This window comes from Arvicanthis niloticus, chromosome 27, assembly GCF_011762505.2.
Source record: "Arvicanthis niloticus isolate mArvNil1 chromosome 27, mArvNil1.pat.X, whole genome shotgun sequence".
In the NCBI taxonomy this organism is placed as follows: domain Eukaryota; kingdom Metazoa; phylum Chordata; class Mammalia; order Rodentia; family Muridae; genus Arvicanthis; species Arvicanthis niloticus.
The window spans coordinates 10,517,094-10,540,395 of NC_133435.1; the positions used below are offsets into that span (position 1 = coordinate 10,517,094).

Here is a 23,302-nt window from a genome sequence, read left to right on the forward strand (position 1 = left end):
GCCTACTTCCTGCTATCTTAGTGGCCTGTTACCTTCCATCTTAGTCTCTGCCTGGCATCTCCTCCATTCATGTCTGGATGGAGACTCTCTGGGTCCTACCTAAGACCCTCTTGAGTCCCACCATTTCCTTTCCTGCCTGGCCATAGGCTGCTCAGTCCTTTATTTTAACCAATCAGAAGGTGATGGAGTATAATATTTTACAAAATACTGAGTCATACCAAAGTCTGGACTGCAGCTAGACTTTGGGTCTGGGTATAAAAATCAGCATTTGAAGACACAGAGCCAAAAACATCCTCCAACACTACACTGAGAGATTCTCTCTTTGAAGACTTTATTACTTCTTAAGTTTACCTATGATTGTAGTGTTTGTACATATATTTTTATATATGACAAACTATTAAGTAGTGACTGATAGTTGCTGTTATTTTTTTTCTACTCTCATTATGTAACTGTATGTGTGGGGGATGGTGCTGGCAGTGCTGAAAATCAATCCTAGGGCCTCCTACATGCTAGGCACTCTTCCCTCACAGAGCTATAGTCCCGATACATTTTAACTTAATTTTTTTATGTTACCTATAAGCAAGTATTTAGATAAATGTGTTATTGAGACATCGAAACAAGATCAACTTATAGGACATCCTGATCCCTCCTGAAGTATTTTCATCCTGTGAGGCAGCCCCTTCTGTGGTTACATATTCCAATGACTATTTGACCAGGAGACTCAGCTAACCCATGACTTTACTAGTTTACCAGTTCAGTTGGATAATAATGAAATGCTCATATAGATTTTTATGTCGTACCGGTCAGGGATCATCAGACCTGGCTCCAAGTTGTGGGTGTTCACACTCAACATTGTCTCAAGAAGTGAAAAGAAACAAAACAAAAACAAAACTGTTTTTCTCAAATTTTTACCTAATAACGACTGATACAGCACTCAGTGCATTGAGGGGTTCATGTGTCCTTTCTGCATTAAAAGACTGGTCAGGCATAGACTGAGGGTTTATTGCGTGACTCCTGCATAATGTTTTCTCCATTCACTTTCAGGCATGGTTGAATGATCTGGCTTTGGAAATGAAGCAAACTCTTAAACAGTTGTTGACAGAATGTGTTACTGCTGGGCGAAGTTCACAAGGTGCAATCGACCCATCTCTGTTCCCTTCCCAGGTGAGGGATGTGTCTGGGATATGGTCGGGGTGGGTCAGCTGGCTCAGATAACTGGCATCTCTGTTCTTTGTCCAGTAATTGGCAACAGTATTTATTCCTTTAAAAACCTGGGCCGTCTTCCCTGCCCCATGAGGGGAGGGTGAAGTGTACAGCAGTCATGTTATTTGTAGGCCTTATCATGTCCCCAGGGAAGACAAAAAATGAGGTGGAGTTGACAGAAGCTAACATCCTACCTCAGGTGATGGCTTGGGTTTGATTCCTGGAGCCCACAGTGCAAGAGGAGTGGAATCAGAAGATGTGGAAATTATCTTCTGAACTCGAAATGTGGGCTGTGAGGCACATACATGTATGGGCACGCACATATTGTCTTGCATCAACTGATGGAATTGTAGCAGAGGGTCTATTTCCAGGCCCTGGATCTCAACAGTGCTCAGTTGTTTTTCCCTGAGAAGGTGGAAACAGTGATGCAGGGAAACCATGATGTGTACATGTCAGGCCATTCTTTCCTAAGATCTTTTAGTCTTTGTCTTTTATTGTTCATAATTCTGGAACTGGTACTGAGTTTAAAAACTAGGTTTAAGTTTAAAGGTTTTTAGAATAGTTTAAAGAAAAACAAGTAGGTATATGTGAGGCTGGCTATTGTAATACTGGGGCACTGGAAATCATACTGAAGCATGAATACAAAATGACTTTAAATGTGAGCTTCTTGAGCTTATCCAAAACATCCGGTGACACCAGATACCATTTCACATGGAAAGCCTTCTCGTTGGTAAATTTTAGCATATCTATATCTATATCTATATCTATATCTATATCTATATCTATATCTATATCTATATCTATAGCCAGTTCATGCTCTTGATTTTTTAATCATCTTGTTTTTTGTTTAGTGATATAGGTATGTATTTGTATGCCAAAGAAGCGTTGTCAGGACTTTATCCTTATGAATTATAATTTTTCTTATTCCTTAACAGATACTGTGTTTGGCAGAGCAGATCAAGTTTACTGAAGATGTAGAAAATGCCATCAAAGACCACAGTCTCCACCAGATTGAAGCACAGCTGGTGGCTAAGTTAGAGCGCTACACTAGTGTTGACACAAGCTCCGAGGACCCAGGGAACTCAGGTATGGAGGCTATGAGCAGTCTGGTGTTAACCCACCCACCCATGCTGCACACAGCTTTGATGACTCAGTGAAATAATCTATGTGAGTCTGCCTGCCTGCCTGCCTGCCTCCCTCCCTCCCTCCCTCCCTCCCTCCTTCCCTCCCTCCCTCCTTTCCTCCCTCCCTCCTTCTCTCTCTCTCTCTCTCTCTCTCTCTCTCTCTTTCTTTCTTTCTTTCTTTCTTTCTTTCTCTTTCTCTCTCTTTCTTTCTTCCCTCCTTCCTTCCCTCCCTCCATCCCTCCTTTCCTTCCTTCATTACTTCCTTTTTGTTGTTGTTCTTTTTTGTTTGTTTGGTTTTTGTTATGAGATAGGATTTTTTCCCTAGATCTTGTTCTGTAGACCAGGGTGGCCTCTGCCTCCCAAGTGCTGGGATTAAAGGTGTACCATCATGCCTGGCTTACATTTAACTTTCTATCTTATTCTCAGAATTAGTATATACGACTTGAAGTGGAATGTCAAAACCTTACCCACATAAGTTTCTTTATCCTTTGTTCATGTTATAGTTATATACTCTGATACTCCATGAGAGTATAATTTTGGCTTTTAAAGAGTTGAGTGGAAAAGGCTGACTGACTCCATGTACCTCAATGCATACCCTTTCTGTGCCACTTCCCTTGGTCCTGATATCAGGCTTCTGTCTGGTACCTTTGGTTTTCATCTTGATAACTTTTAAGTGTCTGTGTTATTGTAGGGTTGTCAGTCGTTAGTGTAGGTGTTTTTGAAGGTGTCTCTATTTTTTCCAACACTTGGAAATATCATTATTCCACTTTGTTTTTGCTTTGTTCTCTGATAAGTGATGGACAGTTGTTGTTTGTCCATAAACAATGTCTTGCATATATAATATATATTATATATGTTAAAGCAAAATATATGTTATATATTATATATGTTAAAGCAATATATATGTTAAAGCAAAAAATTGTCATTTTTATAAGGGTCATGATTTGGGAGATAGGGTTGGAAAGGGGGATGAATCTGCAAGGAGTTGGAGGAGCGGTGAAGGTGGTGATTAGAATCAAACATTAAATTCACAACTATTTAATGAAAGTAATATATATATATATTATATATATATATTTTAACTGAAGCTAGCAATTTGGCAACTGGTTTGCAGTTGCCAGCTATAAAATTTGTATTTTGTTCATGTCTTTTCTTTACCTCTTTGCTGACATTATTCCATTCATTTCAGTAGTACCTGTTACCTTCTGGTTGTGTAGGCTGCTGTCTGAGGCAAGGCCTCACAGAAGCAGGCTAACCTGATAAGCACCAGATCTTCAAGTATAGTGTTCTCACTCTCAGCTTCAGGGAACACTGTTTGAATTGTACTTAAAGAGTCTTTCCTAGTTCTTTTTCTTCTTTGGTATTGGTGACTGTCTCTTCTTTTGCGTAGAATCATCTTTTTGTTTAAAGAAAAACAAGTAGGTATATGTGAAGGCTAGCTATTGTAATACTGGGGCACTGGAAGTCATACTGAAGCAGATAGTTTTGGTTCTTTGAGTGTTAAATAATTATAAACTGTATCCTAGACATTTCTTATTTATTTATTAATTTATTTAATTTTTTTATTCATCTCTCATATATTATATCCCAATTGTGGTTTCCCCTCAATCCACTCTTCCCAGCCTGCCTTGCCCACAAAACCTCTTCTTTTCCGCAGGTCCTCCCTTGTTTTCCTTCAGAAAAAAGTAGATCTCTCAGGGATATCAACTGAACAAGATCAAGGCTTGAGGAGTCAACCCAGGAGGAAGAAAAGGTTCCAACAGCAGGCTAAAGAGTCAGAGACACCCCCATTGCCACTGTTAGGAGACCCACAAAAGCACCAAGCTACACAGTTATAACATACAGAAGCCTATCTCAGACCCATACACACTCCCTGTTTGTCAGTTCAGTCTCTGTGAGCTTCTATGATCTCTGCTGAGTTGATTCTGTGGGCCATGTTTTCATTGGTGTCCTCAACCCCTCTGGGTCCTGCAATCTCTGCCTATTGTTTGTGGGTCTCTACATCTGCTCCTGTCTGTTGCTGGATGAAGTCTCTTTGATGCTGAATTTGATTCCTTTTGCAGCTTTTCTTATTTCTTGTTGACTTTCTGTTTTGCATTACTTGCTTTATCCAAGTATTGTAGTATATCTTGAAGTTGCCATTTAGAGTCTTTCACATAGCACATGTGTGCACATGGTGTGACTCACATATTAACATTGTGTCTTGTTTTTTTTTTTTTTTTTTCTTTTGTGTAGAATCAGGAATTCTGGAGCTTAAGCTGAAAGCACTAATTCTTGATATTATTCATAATATTGATATTGTGAAGCAATTAAACCAAGCTCAAGTTCATACAACTGAAGACTGGGCTTGGAAGAAACAAGTTAGGTTCTACATGAAGAGTGACAATACATGCTATGTTCAAATGGTGGACTCCGAACTGCAGTATACATACGAGTATCAGGTAGGACTTTTGGTAGAAGCATTTGATTTTTCTGGGTAGAAACTATTTAAAAGAAGTTGCTATTGGAAAACAATTACTTATGTTTTAGGTTTTTTTTCTTTTTTGTCTTTTGTCTTTTGTTTTTCGTTTCAGAATTTGGAAGGCTCTATAAAGGGGAAAAAAAACCCCATTATTCTACTTACAAAAATGTTGGCATCACCCAATTCTCTAGAATGTATCTTTCCCATGAGAAACATTCATGCTTAATTTCATATTATCTTTAATTCGAGAGGGTTGTGTGTAGGCAGCTCCAGTGGAGTGGCAGAGCTCGTGCATCTTTCCCAGGCACTGCGATTGTAAATGTGCTAGAATGTGTTTGCTGATTGCTTCAGCTCGAAAGGAAAAGGATTTTCAGATAAAAGATCTAATTCATATAATTTATAAAAATACCCGGTTGTATCCTTCTTGCCTTTTTTATTATAATGAATCAATCATTAGAATAATCATGTTAGAGTTACAGCTAATTGATCTTACTAAAGGATACAACAATATATTCCACAAATGGCTGAAGCACCTGGAGTATGTTCCTGTATATGGCATAGAAAACTTGACAATGGTTTTCTAAATTAATCATTTTAATAAGAATTTTAAAGATTATTTTACTTTGAGGCATTAGGAAATAAATTATGGGAATTAACAATTATAAAGTGGCATATTTCCTATGTAATACATATTTGCATCTGTTTGTCTTAGCATTATCTTTGTGCCTTCATTAAGAATGAAAGAGACTTGAAACTTGACCCTGGTTAAGCCTTTAGGGCTTAATGAAATGTATGACTGAGAAATACTTTCAGAGTCACTTCACTATGGAAACTTTAAACCTGTGTGCTGTACATGAGGCTTTTGACTTGGAGGGAGTAGAACATGTGTGAGCTAACACCATGCTTCCTTTATGTAGGGTAACGCGGCTAAGCTGGTTTATACGCCACTGACAGACAAGTGCTACCTAACTCTAACTCAAGCCATGAAGATGGGGCTCGGAGGGAATCCCTATGGACCTGCTGGCACTGGAAAAACTGAGTCAGTAAAGGCGCTAGGTGGACTTCTTGGGAGACAAGTTTTAGTTTTTAACTGTGATGAGGTAATAAAAATGAAAACATACTATGTTAGATGTCTGGGTTATTTTCTTGTACATACATATGAAGGTTTTGTTTTCAAATCACTGACTGACTGACTAGTGGGGATGCCTTGCTCTGTTGTCTATGAAGACCACACACTCCTGGGCCTGTGTAGTCCTCTCCATGGTATCTCAAGTCACCAGTGGTGTAAGCATAACCACTGTGTTCAGTTTCAGATCATTCTAGTTATAAATCAATTAAATGAAAGTTCTGTTTGAATTGAGGAGCTGTAGAGAGTTTGTACACTGTACACTTTTCAAACTTAATAAGGAGAATTATTGTGAAGAAACTTTAAAATGTGTAACGAATATTTCTGTTACACTGGAGAAAATCATTTTTAGCAAGGATAATACTGAATTAGAAAGGAAAAAAACCCTTAAATATATCTTAGTGCTTTTAACATTTAGTGTAGGCTTTTTATTGACCAAAAAATACCTGAAATGAAGTCTCTCCGTATTTAGTTCTGTGTTGTTTTGAGAAAGTTCCTTGAAACTGCCTTGAATTCTGAAGATGTAACTTCTTTACTTCACCCACCCTCATTCTCAGCCTTTGTTGACACAGGATCTCTCTTTGTGGCCCAGGTGGGACTGGCATTCCCCATTGTGTTGTTCCAGGCTCCTAGGGCTAGGATTACAGGCATTTACCACTATTTTTGCCTAAATTTTCATTTTAAAAACAAAACCAAAGCAAAACAAAGGCAATGCTTGTAGGTGAATGATTATCTGTTTATCTGCACAAAATAACAAATCATGTCTAGCACTAGAGAATTTCGTTTTTTTTAAATTAAAATTGTTTTTATTTTTTATTTTTTCAGGGCATTGATGTGAAATCGATGGGGCGGATATTTGTTGGTTTGGTGAAGTGTGGGGCCTGGGGCTGCTTTGATGAGTTCAATCGACTGGAAGAAGCTGTTCTGTCAGCTGTTTCCATGCAGATCCAGACCATTCAGGATGCTTTGAAGAACCACAGAACAGTATGTGAGCTGCTTGGCAAAGAGGTAGGGGACACCTTGTGTGACTGGCTTCACTCCAACTCAGGTACTAGTTTCTGGTGACTGCTGCCTCTAATCTGACCTATGTGACTTGCTGCTTTATCTGTGAAATGGCTTTCAGGTGTCTGAACTGTCATGGTGCATATAGAGCTTTACTGTCTGGTTGAATACTTAGTTCAGTCCAGCAAATGCTACTGTTCTGCTTTTTGGATGAATAAACCAAGACTTAACAGCAAAAAGTGTAGGAGTCCTTGATGTGAATTGTCTGTCTGCTTTTCAGAGGTTATAGTTTTAATCACTATTTGACACAAAGTGAGTTATCTATTTATTCTTAAACTTGAAAACTTGTTAAGAAAAATTCATTATAATGCAGGGGGTTACTGAGCTGTACATTATGTATTACATAAGGATGTACTTAACAGAGACTACCTTTGGAATTATGTGTAGAAATTGCATTACAATAGAATTTCTCATTTTAAAGTCTTTGATGCCTATATTCTAAATATTTCAGGTAGAAATAAATGCCAATTCTGGAATTTTTATCACCATGAATCCTGCTGGGAAAGGTTATGGAGGAAGACAAAAGCTTCCAGATAACCTTAAACAGCTTTTCAGACCAGTGGCCATGTCACGTCCAGACAATGATCTCATAGCAGAAGTGATTCTGTATTCAGAGGGCTTCAAAGATGCTAAAGAATTAGGCAGAAAGTTGGTCGCTATTTTCAACCTATCTAGGTGGGTTCTTCCATTAATGTTCACATTTGTGTTTCTAGTATGTGTTCATTTTTTCCATATTTTTCTAGTTTATGAAATGAGCTTGTTGGTCTTTTTATTATAGTATGAATATGACATATTTTATTTCAAATAATAATAAAAACATCTGTATTAAACTATTTTTTTTCTTAATTGTCATTAACTTGATAATATTTTTCTTCACAATGTTTATATTGGACTGTTGTAACTATATGGTTATTTCACAAGTTTCCCAGCTGACCACTCAGAAGCTACAGTTCTTTAGAGGGATGGTTTCATGTTTTAGTTCTAGTAGTAGAGATTGATTTTTAGCATCCTAGACCACCTACAATTCTGATTATTCTTATTTACTAGATAATAGAGAACTGGGTTGGTGTTAAAGCGGGAGAGTCAACTGGGTTATCAAGGAGTTTATGAATAACAGTAATAGCTACTTGTCATTTAATGGCTTCATTAAGATAATGATCTGTTCATGATTTTATTTTGTTTATTGTGATATTTTTTCAGTTGCTATCTTGAGTGATTATTTGTGTAATTGGTTTTCTTGTGTAAATTAATGAAATTTTAGCATTAATTTCTATGTCTCAATCTGTATTTCTTTGCATGTGATGCTAAAATAATTTCTTGGAAAATTAACCTTTTCTTTATTGTTACTTCAGGGAACTTTTGACACCTCAACAGCATTATGATTGGGGATTGAGAGCATTGAAGACAGTTCTGAGAGGAAGTGGGAATCTTCTGAGACAGTTGAAGAAAACTAGCACAAAACAAGATGATGGTATGGTTGATTATTCTAATTAAAATACCTAGTTTTAGGAATATGCTTTAATTTTAATTCAGTAATAGTTTGTATTACTGAAAGGTTGTAGATACAATGTAGACAATTTCTATAAACCATGTTAGTCTATTTTTAACATCTTAGTGTGGTGTACTTATATCAGTTAATTGAGTAATTTTGCTGTGTTTTCTTTTTAATGAAAGTTTATATATTATTCTGATTTTTTTCTACTTTTAACCCGACAGGAAAAATCAAGGGTACATTGCATATGAAGTAGTAGTGATGCATAAAAGAATAGTCAAATCCACTTGCTTTTAAAATTCATGTTCATTAAAATCACAGGCTGTGACATATGCCTTTAGTCCAGAATTGAGGAGGCTGAAACAGGAAGACTAGCTTCTAGTCCAACCTGGGAAACATGAGTCCTGCATCCACACACTGTAGGAATCTACCCTAACATTTCTGATTATAGTAGTTCAATGGTGCATGAGACTTTGTTAACAGAGATGTTGGAGACACATCATCACATGTTTTTCCTTCCATTAGACAGAGGCAGTATACTGTGATTAGATTAGGTTCTTAGTGGAGAGGATGCAGAAGTGGATGATCTGTTTATCATGTTCTCCTGCTAGGTGTATTGTATGACATCACCTGGGATATTACTTTCTTTCCTTGGTGTAGCTGGTGCTGGCTAGTATTTCTTACTGAAAAACTGATTTTCCCTGATCCTTACCTAGGTTTTGTCTATAAACATGTCACTGAGTCTATCTCACCTTCAAATTGAGGTGCCAAGACTAAGCTCTGCCTCTCAGCCTGGGCAATAGCTGCTTATATTCTTGCTGATTTTACTAAGATTTTCCCTTTCCTTATTTGTGCATAACTTGAACTATTAACATCAGCATGAACTCAGACCATACTTGGCTCATAGAAAGCAAATGCTTTTTTCCCATCTTATAGAAGAAATGACCTCTGTGTTCATTCAGAAATGCTGAGTTTTCATCTTCTTTAAGTTGCTGTTAAAAATTAAGTGACAACACTATTAATCACAATCTTAAGGAGAAGTAAGAAAGACTCACAAGAAAAAGTGAAGCAATTTCTGTTCTGGTCCATCTCTACAGAAAGTACTAGAAGGAAAACTTCAGTCAGAAGAAAGACTGAAGATACAAACACAGGAAAAGGGTGACATGAAATTCCTTGCCTGGGCTTTAATGCTAAAGGTTCACGTCTTCAAGAGAACGTTTCTCATGCCCGGCTCCTGGGTTGGCATGTGGAAAGGTGGATAGCTGTTTTGAGGAAGGCTTAAGTAACTTTTCTATTTTTGATGGTTTTGAAGAAATATTCAGAATTCTTCTTGTTTAGTAAATAAAGACGGCTATGAATTTAGTACTTGAAATCAACTTGGGAGCTATCATACTTCTTTATATCTACTTATAATTCAGCAATTTGGGGGAAATGCCAGAAAATAAAACAAATATAATGTCTTTGCCTTGTGTATTTCTATTGCTTGGCCTGGAATCCACTTAATAAGAATCTGATAGTGGTATGAGCAATTGCACTTAGTCTAAGAATGGGTTTTGGAGCTTTTTAGATCACAGTGAATCGAAGATTACCATTTAAAGCAGTGGTTCTCAACCTTCTTAATGCTGTATCTATATAGTTCCCTTTCTTATGCTGTGGTGACCCCCCGACCATAACATTATTTTGGCTGCTACTTCATAGCTGTGATTTTGCTATTGTTATGAAAAGTAATGTAAACATGTGTGTTTTCTGATGGTCTTTGGTGATCCCTATGGGTTGTTTAACCCTCAAAAGGGTCGCAACTCATATCTGAGAACTGCTTAGAGTGTTATTTTAGGAAGGAAATTCTTTTTAATAACAATGGAATTTGGAAATATTTGAATCTAGAGTAGGTTTACTTGATTCCTAATTGTAACATTTACTGCTGTATCATGTCTTAGAGACTTAATATGTATGTAAAACTGAAGTAATAATAGAAATTATTTGTAAAGTACACATTGTTAGAGGATTATACGACATAAAAGGTGAAAGTATTGTACAAATAGAAATGATGATTTCTAGCGTGAAAGAAACTAGGTACACTGGGATTCAAATTTCATGGAAAGAGTTCATTTCTCGGCAATCAAAACATACAAAAGGAAGTGTAGAAGTTATGACTTACTGTTTATAAGTGTGTCTAGCATGCTGCTTAATCGTTAGTAGTGAATAGCAAGGCTATAGCTTACTTAAAATGTTTTGTTACTCACTTGATAAAAGTAATTTTAAAATGAAACTGTTTTTTGTAGTTAATGAAAATCACATTGTGGTGCAAGCATTGAGACTTAATACAATGTCAAAATTCACGTTTGCTGATTGCACACGGTTTGATGCACTGATTAAAGATGTCTTTCCTGGCATTGACTTTAAAGAAGTAGAATACGATGAACTAAGTTCTGCATTAAAGCAAGTCTTTGAGGAGGCCAATTATGAAGTCATACCCAATCAGGTAACTGTCAGGGATATTTTGGAGTAGATTAATGCCTTTCCCTAGCCGATCCTTGCAGTCATTATTAATCATCTTTTAAGTCATTGTTTATCTGTCAACTTTACTATTACTCTAGGATGATTCTTGCGTCTTCAGGTTCAGACTAGGGCTCTTGCTGTGCTGTCCTCACTTCTGTCATTCATGCGTGTTTAATGTCACTTATGTCCTTGATTAGTATTAACTCTTAACCAGATAGTAATCGTCATAAAAGTTAGCATCTATATATGCTTTTACTCAACATTTTATTTTGGTGTCTGCCCCCCAGCATCTTATGTGTGATAGATAGGTTATATAGACTTGCTTATTGATTACATGTAATTTAGTTGCACCTTGATAATTTATTAGTAGGAATTTTTCTAACAGTGCTTCTTTATGTGGCACAGATGATTATTTAAAATCAACATTTCCCTTTAGCTTTTATTGAGAAGTAAAATATAAATTAGTAACTGAGTAAAATCATGTATTTGAATGTATAATTAAACATAATAAAGCATCTGTGTTTTCAACTTTATGTAAAGCAGCCTCTTTAAAAGACAAATGTTGAGCTTAAAGATCACTTTGTAAATGTGTTCTCATTTATTTAACAAGTGGTCTATTTGAGGTTTTATTTTGCAGTGAAGAAATTTATATTTGCAGAAGAAAGGTGTTTGCAGAATGGCAAGACTGGTGAATCACACATGAACGTATTTCTTTTCTCCTAGATGAAAAAGGCTCTAGAATTATATGAACAGTTGCGTCAGAGGACGGGTGTTGTTATTGTTGGACCAAGTGGTGCTGGCAAGTCTACCCTTTGGAGAATGTTAAGGGCTGCACTTTGTAAAATTGGCAAAGTAGTAAAACAATACACTATGAATCCTAAAGCTATGCCCAGACATCAGCTATTAGGACATATTGACATGGATACAAGAGAATGGTCTGATGGAGTTCTGACAAATAGTGCTCGCCAAGTAGTTCGTGAGCCTCAAGGTTGGTCACTATCTACTTTATTCATCCTAGAGAGTAAAATAACCTGTTTATAATATTTGCATTGATGTATACATACGACTTAAAATACTTTATAAGTATTTTTTTTGATATTTTAGTAGATATTGCTATTTTTATTGTTTTGTTGAAACAGAGTTTTATGCTGTCATTTTATTCATTACTCAATAGCAAATTTAATAAAATAAAAAATCAATGTAACTATTGAAATATAATTCATCACTAATTTACGGAAAGCATTTAAAATCTTGGATTAATTTGTTGACATATGCCTTCTTAATATAACTGATATATTTGAACATCATTACATTGTCAGTGTGACTATTTCCTTCTGAGTTATTTTGAAAATTGAAATGGTAAAATAGTTTATTTCTTGTTTGAAGTTTTCTCAGTTTACTTGTGTTGTTTTGGTTTTTTGTTTTCATTTTTTATTTTTGAGCCAGGATGTCACTGTGTAGCTTTGGCATAGAACTTACTGTGTAGACTAGACTGGCCTTGAGCTCCTTGAGATCTGCCCCCTCTGCCTCCAGAGTGCTGCTATTAAAGGCCTGTGCCACCATACCTCTCTTGTGCCACCACACCTCTCTTGATTTTAAAGAGAATTTTTGACCAACATCTTAGACTACTTGGCCAACTCATAGTTTAATGAGTAGCTTTTCAAGTAAGAGACGTCAGAAATTGGTGCCATCAGAGGGCTTTTCAATGAGTTTCTTCATTTTTCTTGTAATACTACATTAAATAAAGGCCACATACTACCCTTTCCACGTTGTTGGTGACATTTCCCACTTTGAGTTGCTTTTTAGTACAAATTGAATGACTTTGAATTGAAGAAGGACGTGAAATGTCTTTGCTCTTGAAAAGACTTCAAGTGTTGCATGTGTATAGCCTGGTTACTGCGCTTCCCATTTCAGGGCACTCTTGCAATACTAAAATCAGTGGCAGCACGAAGTCTCTTATTTCTAATGAAAATTAGTTTCCTACATTTTCTAAAAGAGATGTTATGTAACATATACTCATACTCTTGTGACATGCCAAACACATAGACCAGGAGATTATTTTAGGTATCTCATTGAAACAGAAATATTCGTCTTATATACCACCTTTTAAGGGATGTTGTGAGTTCAATCTGCATGGTTAGAGATAACTATAGTAATATTGTGTTGGTTGTAGCTTACCTTTGGTCAGTAGGAGCAGGATTACCCACAGCTTGTCTAGCATATGTGTAGCTCTGTTTTCTATGGCATGTCATCTTGCTCAACTCTGCTTGCTCTTTATATTAAGATGAAAATTAGTAATGAAAGTTACTTTATTTTTTAACAGCTTGTGCATCCCACCAAGCGTGTGTGTGTGTGTGCGTGCGTGTGTGTGTGTGTGTGTGTGTGTGTGATTTTTTTAAAGTCCTTGTTCTTGTGTCTTGGAAATAGATGTCAGCTCATGGATAATTTGTGATGGTGACATTGACCCTGAATGGATAGAATCTCTGAATTCTGTTCTGGATGATAATCGGCTGCTCACTATGCCCAGTGGAGAAAGGATTCAGTTTGGTCCAAATGTTAACTTTGTATTTGAAACTCATGATTTAAGTTGTGCTTCACCAGCCACAATATCTAGAATGGGAATGATATTTCTTAGGTAAGCCACAGATCATATCTGTATATATATTAGTATATTCTTTATTTATCATTTCATAACTAACTTAATTAAGAATAGAATGAATAGCCTGGTGGTAGTGGTGCACATTGTTTATTCCAGCACTTGGGTAGCAGAGACTGGTATCCACTTGAACTCTTTGAGGTCAAGACCATCCTGGTGTATAGAATGAGTTCCAATACACCCAGGGCTACAGAAAGAAACCTTGTCTTTAAAAGACCAACCAACCAATCAACCAACCAACCAACCAACAAACAAAAGGAACGAGTTTATTATATGAGTTATGTATTCATACTGATTGTGTCTATGATTCGCTTTTTTGAATTTTAATTGATTCAGAGTTTATTTTATTATATGTAAATTATTTTAGCATTTGGTCATACCTCAAAATTCTAAGTATTATTTTCTTTAAGAGAAATAGCAACTACTTAATTTTCTTTAAAAATTTAAAATATGCTGATTGAATTCAGAGATGTAAGCATACTAAATAAGCACTAGTACACAGTGCTTAAATCCCAGTAGCGTACGTTAGTTACAGAGGTTTAAATTCAGAAGACATTAAGACTAATTCAGGATCAGGTCCCATAGCCTAAATTTGGCATCTTACACCTTGACAACCTCTTTCCTGAGTGATTTTTACTTTTCCAGTGAACTGAGAAAAGGCTTAAGCAGCAAAAATGAGTATTAACTAGTTTTAGATTTCACATACTCAGTGTTGTGTCCCATTTAGTTTTCGACGTCACATCCACAGTTGCGAGTACTAACTAGTTTAAGGTTCACATACTCATTCACATACCAGAGAATGGACATTTGGATCAGATTTATCTTCCCAAATGAGTAATAGTTTGGCACAAACGTTTATGATCATTCATGAAACCTGTATTTCAGGAGAGGTTAAGGCTGTCTTACGTTGTGGCTGATGCACTGCTGTTACTACTGGGGTTTAGAGTATGTCTTGAAATTATTTAACTGCTTGTTTCACTGAAAGTATTATCAGAAGCATTTATATTAAACTAATCATGAACTTTAATTGGTATTAGGGTTAATCACTAAAATTTTATTTTGGTTTTATTGTATTATCATGTATTTAATGTTATAATCTTGTGAGAATATTATAGTAAAAGGTGAGTTTACAACTTAATTTTTTATTCAATATTTATCATATATTTTACATTGATAACATAGTAGAAAGACTTTACAAAAGAAATGAGATTGATGTTATGAGGGATAAAAAGGTACATACCTCATAAGTAGGTGCTGTAAATATTTTTCAGAAATAGTAACATCTACTACAGAGGATGGTAAATTGTTGGTGGTACAGGTATTAATTGTATGAGGCACAATGAATATGTATGATTTCATGTAAAATGAAACTATCTGTTAACTTTTATGTTGCTGTGTATTCTAGCTTGGATCTTGTGCATTTCCTTTATTTCTCCTGATGTTTGCTAAGCACGTATTTGTGGAGAGGCCCAGTGAAAACTTTTAAGTAGGGTCTTAACTACTGCTAATTTGTACAGCACACACATGGAAGTCACTGAAGCCAACTTTCTATGCTAATGGCTGATTACTTGATGGAATAAGGTCTAGAGGAACAGGACTTAAGTTGGCGTTAAGTTTCTTCTGAAAGTAGCTTGCATGTTTGTGTTAATCTCCTGTAGTGATGAAGAGACAGATCTTAACTCTCTCATAAAATCTTGGTTGAGGAATCAGCCTGTTGAATACAGAAGTAATCTTGAAAACTGGATTGGAGATTATTTTTCAAAAGCATTACAGTGGGTTTTAAAGCAGGTGAGTTGACCATATTTCATGATAAGTGAAGTAGGATGTATAATCGGGGCAACCCTGCTTTTGCTGCCTTGTGGTAGAGCTCTGCTGGAACCTGGACATAGAGAAGACTTTGTCATTGCTGTCCCTTTCCTGTCCACTTACATCACTTTTATTATTATTAGATACAGTCTTAGTTTTGTGTCTATAGATTCTTACCTAACTTACTTGAAAAGCTTGAATACTGGAATATCTTTTTCTCAGTGGAAAAACCATTTGGTCTTACCTTACTGTTAATCATTACCTACATGTATATCAGAATAAATGCATTATTAAGCTATTACTACAATTCAAAAGGTACAGTAAGTTACTTGCATTAATATTTTAAATATTTCCCTATGCAATAAAAATAGACATCTACATATGTGAAGTCTAAGCTAGTAAGAACACATTTTCGTAGAGAAGGCTGTATCTTGGGCAGAAGAATGCCACAGAGACATATCATGACCGTCACCAACATTGGCAGGAATACTACTTTCTTGGAGTAATTTACCATGAGGCATGAGTAGGTGTTTAGCATGAATAGAAGATTATAGTCTCTTTCCATGCATACATGATTTTAAAAAAACGATGTGGATTTTCTTTCATGTTATTAACTTTATGAAGAATGCAAACATATAAAAATTAAATAGCAACTATTCCTTTGATGTCAAATGACTACTAGTCTGAACTTTATCTAGAGGTCAGTTTTTTTCATATTGATTACACAAAAATTGAAAATTTGCTGTAGTTTTTTATTCTTTTGTGTTTGCTTCTCTTCTTTTGTGAGGTTGAAACCTGGAATTTTTTATTTTTTTTTTTTTTTGGTTTTTCGAGACAGGGTTTCTCTGTGTAGCCCTGGCTGTCCTGGAACTCACTCTGTAGACCAGGCTGGCCTTGAACTCAGAAATCCGCCTATCTCTGCCTCCCAAGTGCTGGGATCAAAGGCATTCGCTAACCATTGCCCGGCTTGAAACCTGGAAAAATTAAGACAAGTTTTAAAATATTGCAAACTAAGTAGTTTTCCCAGTCCTTAGAGAAGGAAGACTTCCTCCAGACTGACAAAGGTGTTTCTCCTACTTGCTTCCACCCTAACACTCACCAACAATATTAGGATGTTTGTGTTCACATGGAAGTTCTTTGAGGGCAGGGAGCAAGCCTGTCATGCCCCCTGGTGAATTCTAGAGCAAGCTTGTTAAGAGAAGAGAGTGAGACAGTCCTGGTGAGAGGCTCTGTGACTGGCATCTTTGGGCCAGATTATCATCTCATTCTAGCATTGCTGGTCCTTGGGGTCTGCTAACCTCCCTGATGTTGATATGTGTGTGATTGTTGGAATGAGGGTGTGACACAAGCTATTGTGTACTTTGTTATGAGATTCTCTATGAAGGGTAAGCTGATTAAATCCTACAGTAGAGGGAGGAATGATGAAGAGGAAATAGGTCAGGTTTGTCCATTGTAGCGTAGTGGTTACTTTGTGTCACTCAGAAGGCAGGAAAGAGGTTTGGGCTCATAGTTTCAGAACCTTTCCTCTATTATGACAGGGAAGCAGAGCAGAGCTGATGGGTCTCATGGCAGTGGTGTCATGTGGCTGGGATTGTTTGCATCACTGTGCCTCATGTTGTTGGCAAGAAAGTAGAGAAACAGGCCAGATCCAGGGGTGGCTGTAAACATGAATAGGGGTTGCCTCTAGTGACCAACTTTTACAAGTGGCTCTCGACTGTGTGTACCTTCATGATAGTGTCACATACTGGAAACAGGCCTCAAAACATGAAACTGTGGTGGGCATTTTAGATGCAAACCACTGAAGTTCTGGTCTGAAGTTTTTAAAATATGTTTGTATCTTCTTCAGGATGAGGAAGTTCATCATGTATCTATTTGAGAATTCTAGCATTTATAGTTAAAATGCATAATTACTTATAAAAATTATTTTTGTATTCCCAAAGTACATATGTAAACTAAAAACCATCCACAATTCGTATATAAACGAGAAGGGTTGATATGTAGGTTTTTTTTGGCAGTGATCTGTTTCAGTTTGTATGGTTTGGCATTTGCTGGCTAATATCTGTCTTTCTTGCCTTGGTTCCATGAATTTTAATCAACAGAATGACTATGTGGTAGAAACAAGTTTGGTTGGGACTGTGATGAATGGTTTGTCCCACCTCCATGGATGCAAATATCATGACCAGTTTATTATTAATCTTATACGGGGACTGGGTGGAAATCTGAATATGAAATCGCGTTTGGAGTTTACCAAGGAGGTAAGGAACTTTCTTCAGCCTCTTTTCAGCCAATTGTCAGCTTTTTTTGACCTTTAACTCTCAGCACATAGTGATATAACTCTAAGGTATGCAATTTTAAGTTATGAATTTATGCAACTTGGTAGACTCAACAGGGCATCTGTATCAATATAGGTCTGCATGCATATTTGTGTGTTTCTGTATATCAGACTTAGAACTTCTGATATTCTTAAATTTTTATGGTATTTTATAATAAGCTAAGGTTTGGAACTTAAAAAATAAGTGAGGCTTGGACCTATTTAGCCATATGAATATATTCCATTATTTCATTTAGCTTTAATTTTATAAGAATATGGTTTTTAAATTATTTTTTAGAATAGAATAGTGTTAGCACTTAGAAATAATAGGGTATTTCTAATTATTTCCTTAATAATGTCGGATTGTATTTGAACCAGTAGGTCAGAAAGCCAATTTCTATATCATAAGGGGCTTTTCTTTTTCTGTGTATGTGTGTTTTCTTGTTGTATGTGTATGTTACTATGTGTGCTTGGGTCTGTGTAGGCCAGAATCTTAATGTTGTATTATCTGCAACTAGAGCTATAGGTGACTGTGAGCTTTCATGTGGGTGCTGAGAATTGAACTGAGGTCCTTTGGAAGAGAAGCCAGTACTCTTAACCTTCTCTCAGGCCCTTCCAGGAGTGCTTACCTAAGACCAAAACAGTGCCCCATTTGTTAGTTCTTAGGGCCGTCGTTTGTGCTTTCTCTGACCTGTTTGCTTCTCCACGGCTGCATGTCCTCTTGCCTCTCACTGTTACTGCTTAGCACCTTCCTGTATACTGCTCTGAAACATTCCCACGTACAAACAATAACCAGTGTGGAAGAACAGAACCGTTCAGGGAATGCTGTCGGTGTAACTCAAATCAGTTCTGGGAAACGTTGGAAATGAAGGGCTTTGGCATTCTTAATGTCTGCAATTTTTGAGAGAATACTATTAAAACTTGAATATATTTTATAATTTTTGTAACTTGATCTATAAATATCTACTAAGTTAGTATTTTCTTATATATTTTATTGTACTTAAGATCATATTGAGGTAAAATGCTATTTTAATTTAAAGTTTGCTTAGAAGTAAAGTGTATATAAACTATTTTTAAAAAGGCAATTTACCATTGAGATACTTACTTTGATGAATCTGTAAAAACATCTCAGTACAACATTTTCCTCTCAAGGTCTTTAATTGGGCTCGGGAGACCCCTCCAGACTCTCACAGGCCAATGGACACCTACTATGACTGTGACCGAGGACAGTTAGCATCCTACGTGCTGAAGAAGCCAGAGAACCTGACAGCTGATGACTTCAGCAATGGCCACACCCTTCCTGTCATTCAGACTCCCGATATGCAGCGAGGTTTAGATTATTTCAAACCCTGGCTGAGTTCAGATACCAAACAGCCATTTATTCTAGTGGGACCAGAAGGATGTGGCAAAGGGTAAGAAAATGCATTCATAATTTCTTTTCTTCTTAAGGATTGAAAAGCTTGCATTAGGTTTCCGTTAGTTAAAAGCACTTAGCTTTTTATGAAGAACACTTTCCACTTTCATGTTTAAGAAAAAATAAATGACTGCAGAGAAGACTGTCATTTTCTCTGTCAGCTTGTGTGGTCTTAGAAAATACATACAGTCGCAACAAAAATTGAACCCCTTATATACCCTGACAGGTTACTGCATGAGTTAAGCATAGTCTAACAGTTGAGTGCAGCTCTCTTATTAAAAATAGTATTTAGCTTAATGGAGGCCCTCTATATTTAGTGCGTACATCATTTATGTTTTAGGAGTAAATCTGAATTATTAGTTTTACATGTATGTTGGCAGAGTAATAATTTGAAAAAAAAATTATATGTAATCAAGCTAGTTAACAAAACAAAACAGAACTCTTGGAGAATTTAAAATCTTTTCATAAACTATGGGGGAACAAAACTAACATATTCTATATACCTCATAAAACTGAACTTATGAGATCTGCGAGAATTCAAGGAATACTTTCAAATACATGTTTTTGTTTTTTTTTTTCTTAGCTTAAAAGTTAGGAAGTTACTTTGGCGACTATGGAAACTATATCTGTATTCATTATTTTCATTCTCCACATAATCTGAAATAAATTAGAAAAAAAGATATCAGTTCCATATTGAGTGTAAGGAGTGTTTTGTTGGACACATTTTCTCAGTGAGATGTCAGCCAGTGTCATCTGTCCCCTGTGAGACTTCACCCATTGTCCCCTGTTCCCTGTCAGACTACACCCAGTGTCCCCTGTCCCCTGTCAGACTTCACCCAGTGCCACCTGTCTCTTGCAGGATGCTGCTCAGGTATGCCTTCTCTCAGCTCCGCTCCACAGAGATTGCCACAATCCACTGCAGTGCTCAGACCACTTCTCGGCATCTTCTGCAGAAACTGAGCCAGACTTGCATGGTAATCAGTACAAATACTGGTCGAGTATACAGACCAAAAGATTGTGAAAGACTCGTTTTGTATCTAAAAGATATCAACCTGCCCAAGCTTGATAAGTGGGGCACCAGCACTTTGGTGGCTTTCCTCCAGCAGGTAAGTTTTAGCAGCTGACACCTTTACCTATAATTGGAACCAGTATCATTTCTTACAGGTACAAAATCTGTGTTCCTTCTGTTGGACAAGTTGTATGTAGCACATATCATCAGAATTTCAATTCTTGAAACAGTTAAGTCTTGTACTAGGTCAGTCATTTCCTAGTTAAAAATCTGTTACTTACCCTCCCCTCAGTTGGCAGTGTGGGAATCAGCAGCTGCTGTAAGGGACGGAGGTTTTCATGTTTGGCTGGGCTTGATTCTGCCTGTAGAGTCTCTTTTCTGAAAGCCTGGGGCCCAACCCCCTTTCCTCTTTGGCTGTGCATCACATGTTCTTATTCAGTATAAAATTATCCCTCTATATATTATATTATAGTAAAAGTACCAGATTTTAGAGTTCACTATGTTGATGTGGTCTATGCAGCTGCAGAATATGATAATAGAGTTATGGAAAAGCCTGAAATGTTTTCCTCATTATTTCCTGACTCCTGGCTTTTTTTTTTTTTTTAAATAATTGCTAATAGATTTATAATTCTATTTAGATTTTACAGTTTAATGCTATGAAAACATTTTGAAAGATGAAGAATCAGATAACATTAACTGGATGCTGGGTAGCACAATACGATTTTTCAGGACATAAATATTTTAAATGTTTTAATTACTGATTTAGGTAAAAGGTGGTGGTTACACTTAGAAATAATTAAAATTTGGATCATACCGCATTTTATGATTAATCTTGATGGTCAATTGACAAGATTTGTCATTATCATGCAAAGATATCTCTTGGTGTGTGTGTGTGTGTGTGTGTGTGTGTGTGATTTTCTAGAGTCCCCTAATTAAAGTGGGAAGACCCACCCTAAGTGTGGGTAGCAGAGTTTGTCACCCTCTCCTGACTTTGGAGACAGTGGCACCAGCAGTTTCTTCTTTCTGCTGCCCCATGGGATGCTGGGTAGCCTGTCCCTTTGAACTGTAAGATAGACCTTGCCTGGGGTGGGTTTGTCAGGTGCTTAGTCACACTAAGTAAACAAGCAACCAGTGCGTGATTTTAGTATGATTAGAGAAATCTAAAGTAAAAACAATGTGTAAACATTTGTTTTTATATAGGTGTTGACATATCAAGGATTTTATGATGAAAATTTGGAATGGGTTGGTCTGGAGAATATTCAGATTGTAGCATCCATGTCAGCTGGAGGAAGACTGGGGAGACACAAGCTGACCACCAGGTTTACGTCTGTTGTCCGTCTTTGTGCTGTAGAGTATGTATCTTAGTAACAAAGGTTTCTGTTTGTTTGTTTGTATTTTATTCAGGATACTCAACAAGAATATTTCAAAGTGTAGAAAGTAAAATGGTTAAGCTGATACTTTTTTCCCCAAACTTTTGACATTGGTTTAGAGTATGTTAGGTCCTTTATACAAGGAGATAAAACTCTGTATGTCTGTTCCCCTAAACATCAGGAGCAGGAGCCAACTGGGAGTTTTAAGTCTGTATTGAACCTGTTGATATGATGTTATGTAATGTTTTACATGTTGTCTAATACATAATGTTTAGTTAATTTAAACATACAGATTTAACTGAAAACAGTTAAAGTTCTATCTTCTTATAGTATTGGAGATTAATTCTAGGGTCCCCTCATATTAGTTAAGCGTTTTATTTCTGAGCTGTGTCTGCAACCCTACATGCTCTTCCCTTTACCTTTGTGAAATGTGTAGTGTACAGTTGCTGCCTCTGACTCTCAGCAAACCTCCTTGCTGCTGTCCAGATGCAGCTTTGTCTCATTACAGGCTTTCCCTGACCGTCTTCCCTCTTTACTGAGTCCAGTTCCTCACTGCAACCACTCCACTCTCTACTTGTGTGAAGGCAGCGGTTTTAGGCTGTGTGACAGACACCCTGTGCTGGCTTGCCTGTATTTCTATGCTTGGCTTATTTTGCTTAACATGAAGATCATCAGTCCTTTCCATGATTGTTTGAAATGCCTGGGTTTCATTATTTATATAGCTCACCCTTATTTCCTTATGTCTTTGTACCACATTGTGTGTCTTCCTTACTCCTCTACTGATGGATGCTTAGGTTGTTTGTATTATGTGTGTAGTGTCATGAATAACGCTACCATGACCATGGGAGTGCAGATGGCTTTTGTTTCCTTTAAACGTGTAAAAGTGGTACATTTTAGACATAAATGTTTTATGTATCTCACAAAACTAGTATTATTAAAATTTATGAAGATAACTGACAGGAGCTGAATCTGATGAAAGGTGAGTTGGAGCTCATGACTTGGGATGGCATCCATCTGTCTGTCCATCCTTGTGATCATAGATGTGACTGGGACTCCTGAGCACTGTGTTCATAGCACTGTCCCTTTGTGACATTTCACCTAACTTTCTTACCGTGTGGGTTACAGGTTGCTGCTAACTACATGTATCTGTGGCCATTGCTTTTACTTAGATGTTATTGGTGCCAGTTAATCTACACGGAAGTAAAGTTGGCTTGGGAGAAACAGTCTAATATTTATTGTGTTATTTATTTTCTTAGACTTCTGACCTGATTTGCTGCCCTATATATAGGCTTTACTTAACTCAAAATACATTTTCTTAAGTAAAATATTCCGTTTATTCTGAATATGATGACTTTTCAAGTTTTGTTCTTAAGTAGTTTGATTAGAGTCTTCTATAAAGCTTCTACTGTTGAGAATAGACACTGAGGGATCTAATTGGCTCTTTCAGAGAAAGTAGGGACTGAGCTTGTTCAAATCCCTGGGCAGCCTCAGGGATCTGGGTCTTAGAGAAGTGTAGTTTGAAAGCTTACACAGTTATATCTTAATGTGAAATAGTAATTTAGGCTATTGATTCATTTCAGGTTTCTTATTTCTTGTCTTTCCTTTTTAGTTATCCAGAAAGAGAACAGTTACAGACAATCTATGGAGCATATTTGGAAGCAGTTCTACACAAAAATCTGAAGAATCATTCTATTTGGGGTTCTTCCTCAAAAATTTATCTCTTAGCAGGCTCTATGGTGCAGGTGTATGAACAGGTACATAGAAGTTTA

General features: G+C 36.7%; 1 protein-coding gene across 4 annotated transcripts in view; it reads left to right on the top strand.

Moving 5' to 3' along the window:
• The window catches only part of Dync2h1 (dynein cytoplasmic 2 heavy chain 1), a 190,913-nt gene that overhangs the window by 37,992 nt on the left and 129,619 nt on the right, over window positions 1-23,302 (top strand). For all 4 annotated transcript variants that reach the window (XM_076926141.1, XM_076926138.1, XM_076926139.1 and 1 more), the window contains exons 30-45: window positions 1,045-1,164; window positions 2,139-2,289; window positions 4,563-4,768; window positions 5,706-5,888; window positions 6,740-6,922; window positions 7,428-7,651; window positions 8,329-8,447; window positions 10,751-10,950; window positions 11,691-11,955; window positions 13,395-13,602; window positions 15,282-15,411; window positions 17,529-17,684; window positions 18,893-19,152; window positions 20,014-20,260; window positions 21,364-21,515; window positions 23,143-23,287. In XM_076926141.1, the coding sequence (XP_076782256.1) occupies window positions 1,045-1,164; window positions 2,139-2,289; window positions 4,563-4,768; window positions 5,706-5,888; window positions 6,740-6,922; window positions 7,428-7,651; window positions 8,329-8,447; window positions 10,751-10,950; window positions 11,691-11,955; window positions 13,395-13,602; window positions 15,282-15,411; window positions 17,529-17,684; window positions 18,893-19,152; window positions 20,014-20,260; window positions 21,364-21,515; window positions 23,143-23,287 (2,949 nt within the window). The remainder of the gene's footprint in view (window positions 1-1,044; window positions 1,165-2,138; window positions 2,290-4,562; window positions 4,769-5,705; window positions 5,889-6,739; window positions 6,923-7,427; window positions 7,652-8,328; window positions 8,448-10,750; window positions 10,951-11,690; window positions 11,956-13,394; window positions 13,603-15,281; window positions 15,412-17,528; window positions 17,685-18,892; window positions 19,153-20,013; window positions 20,261-21,363; window positions 21,516-23,142; window positions 23,288-23,302) is intronic.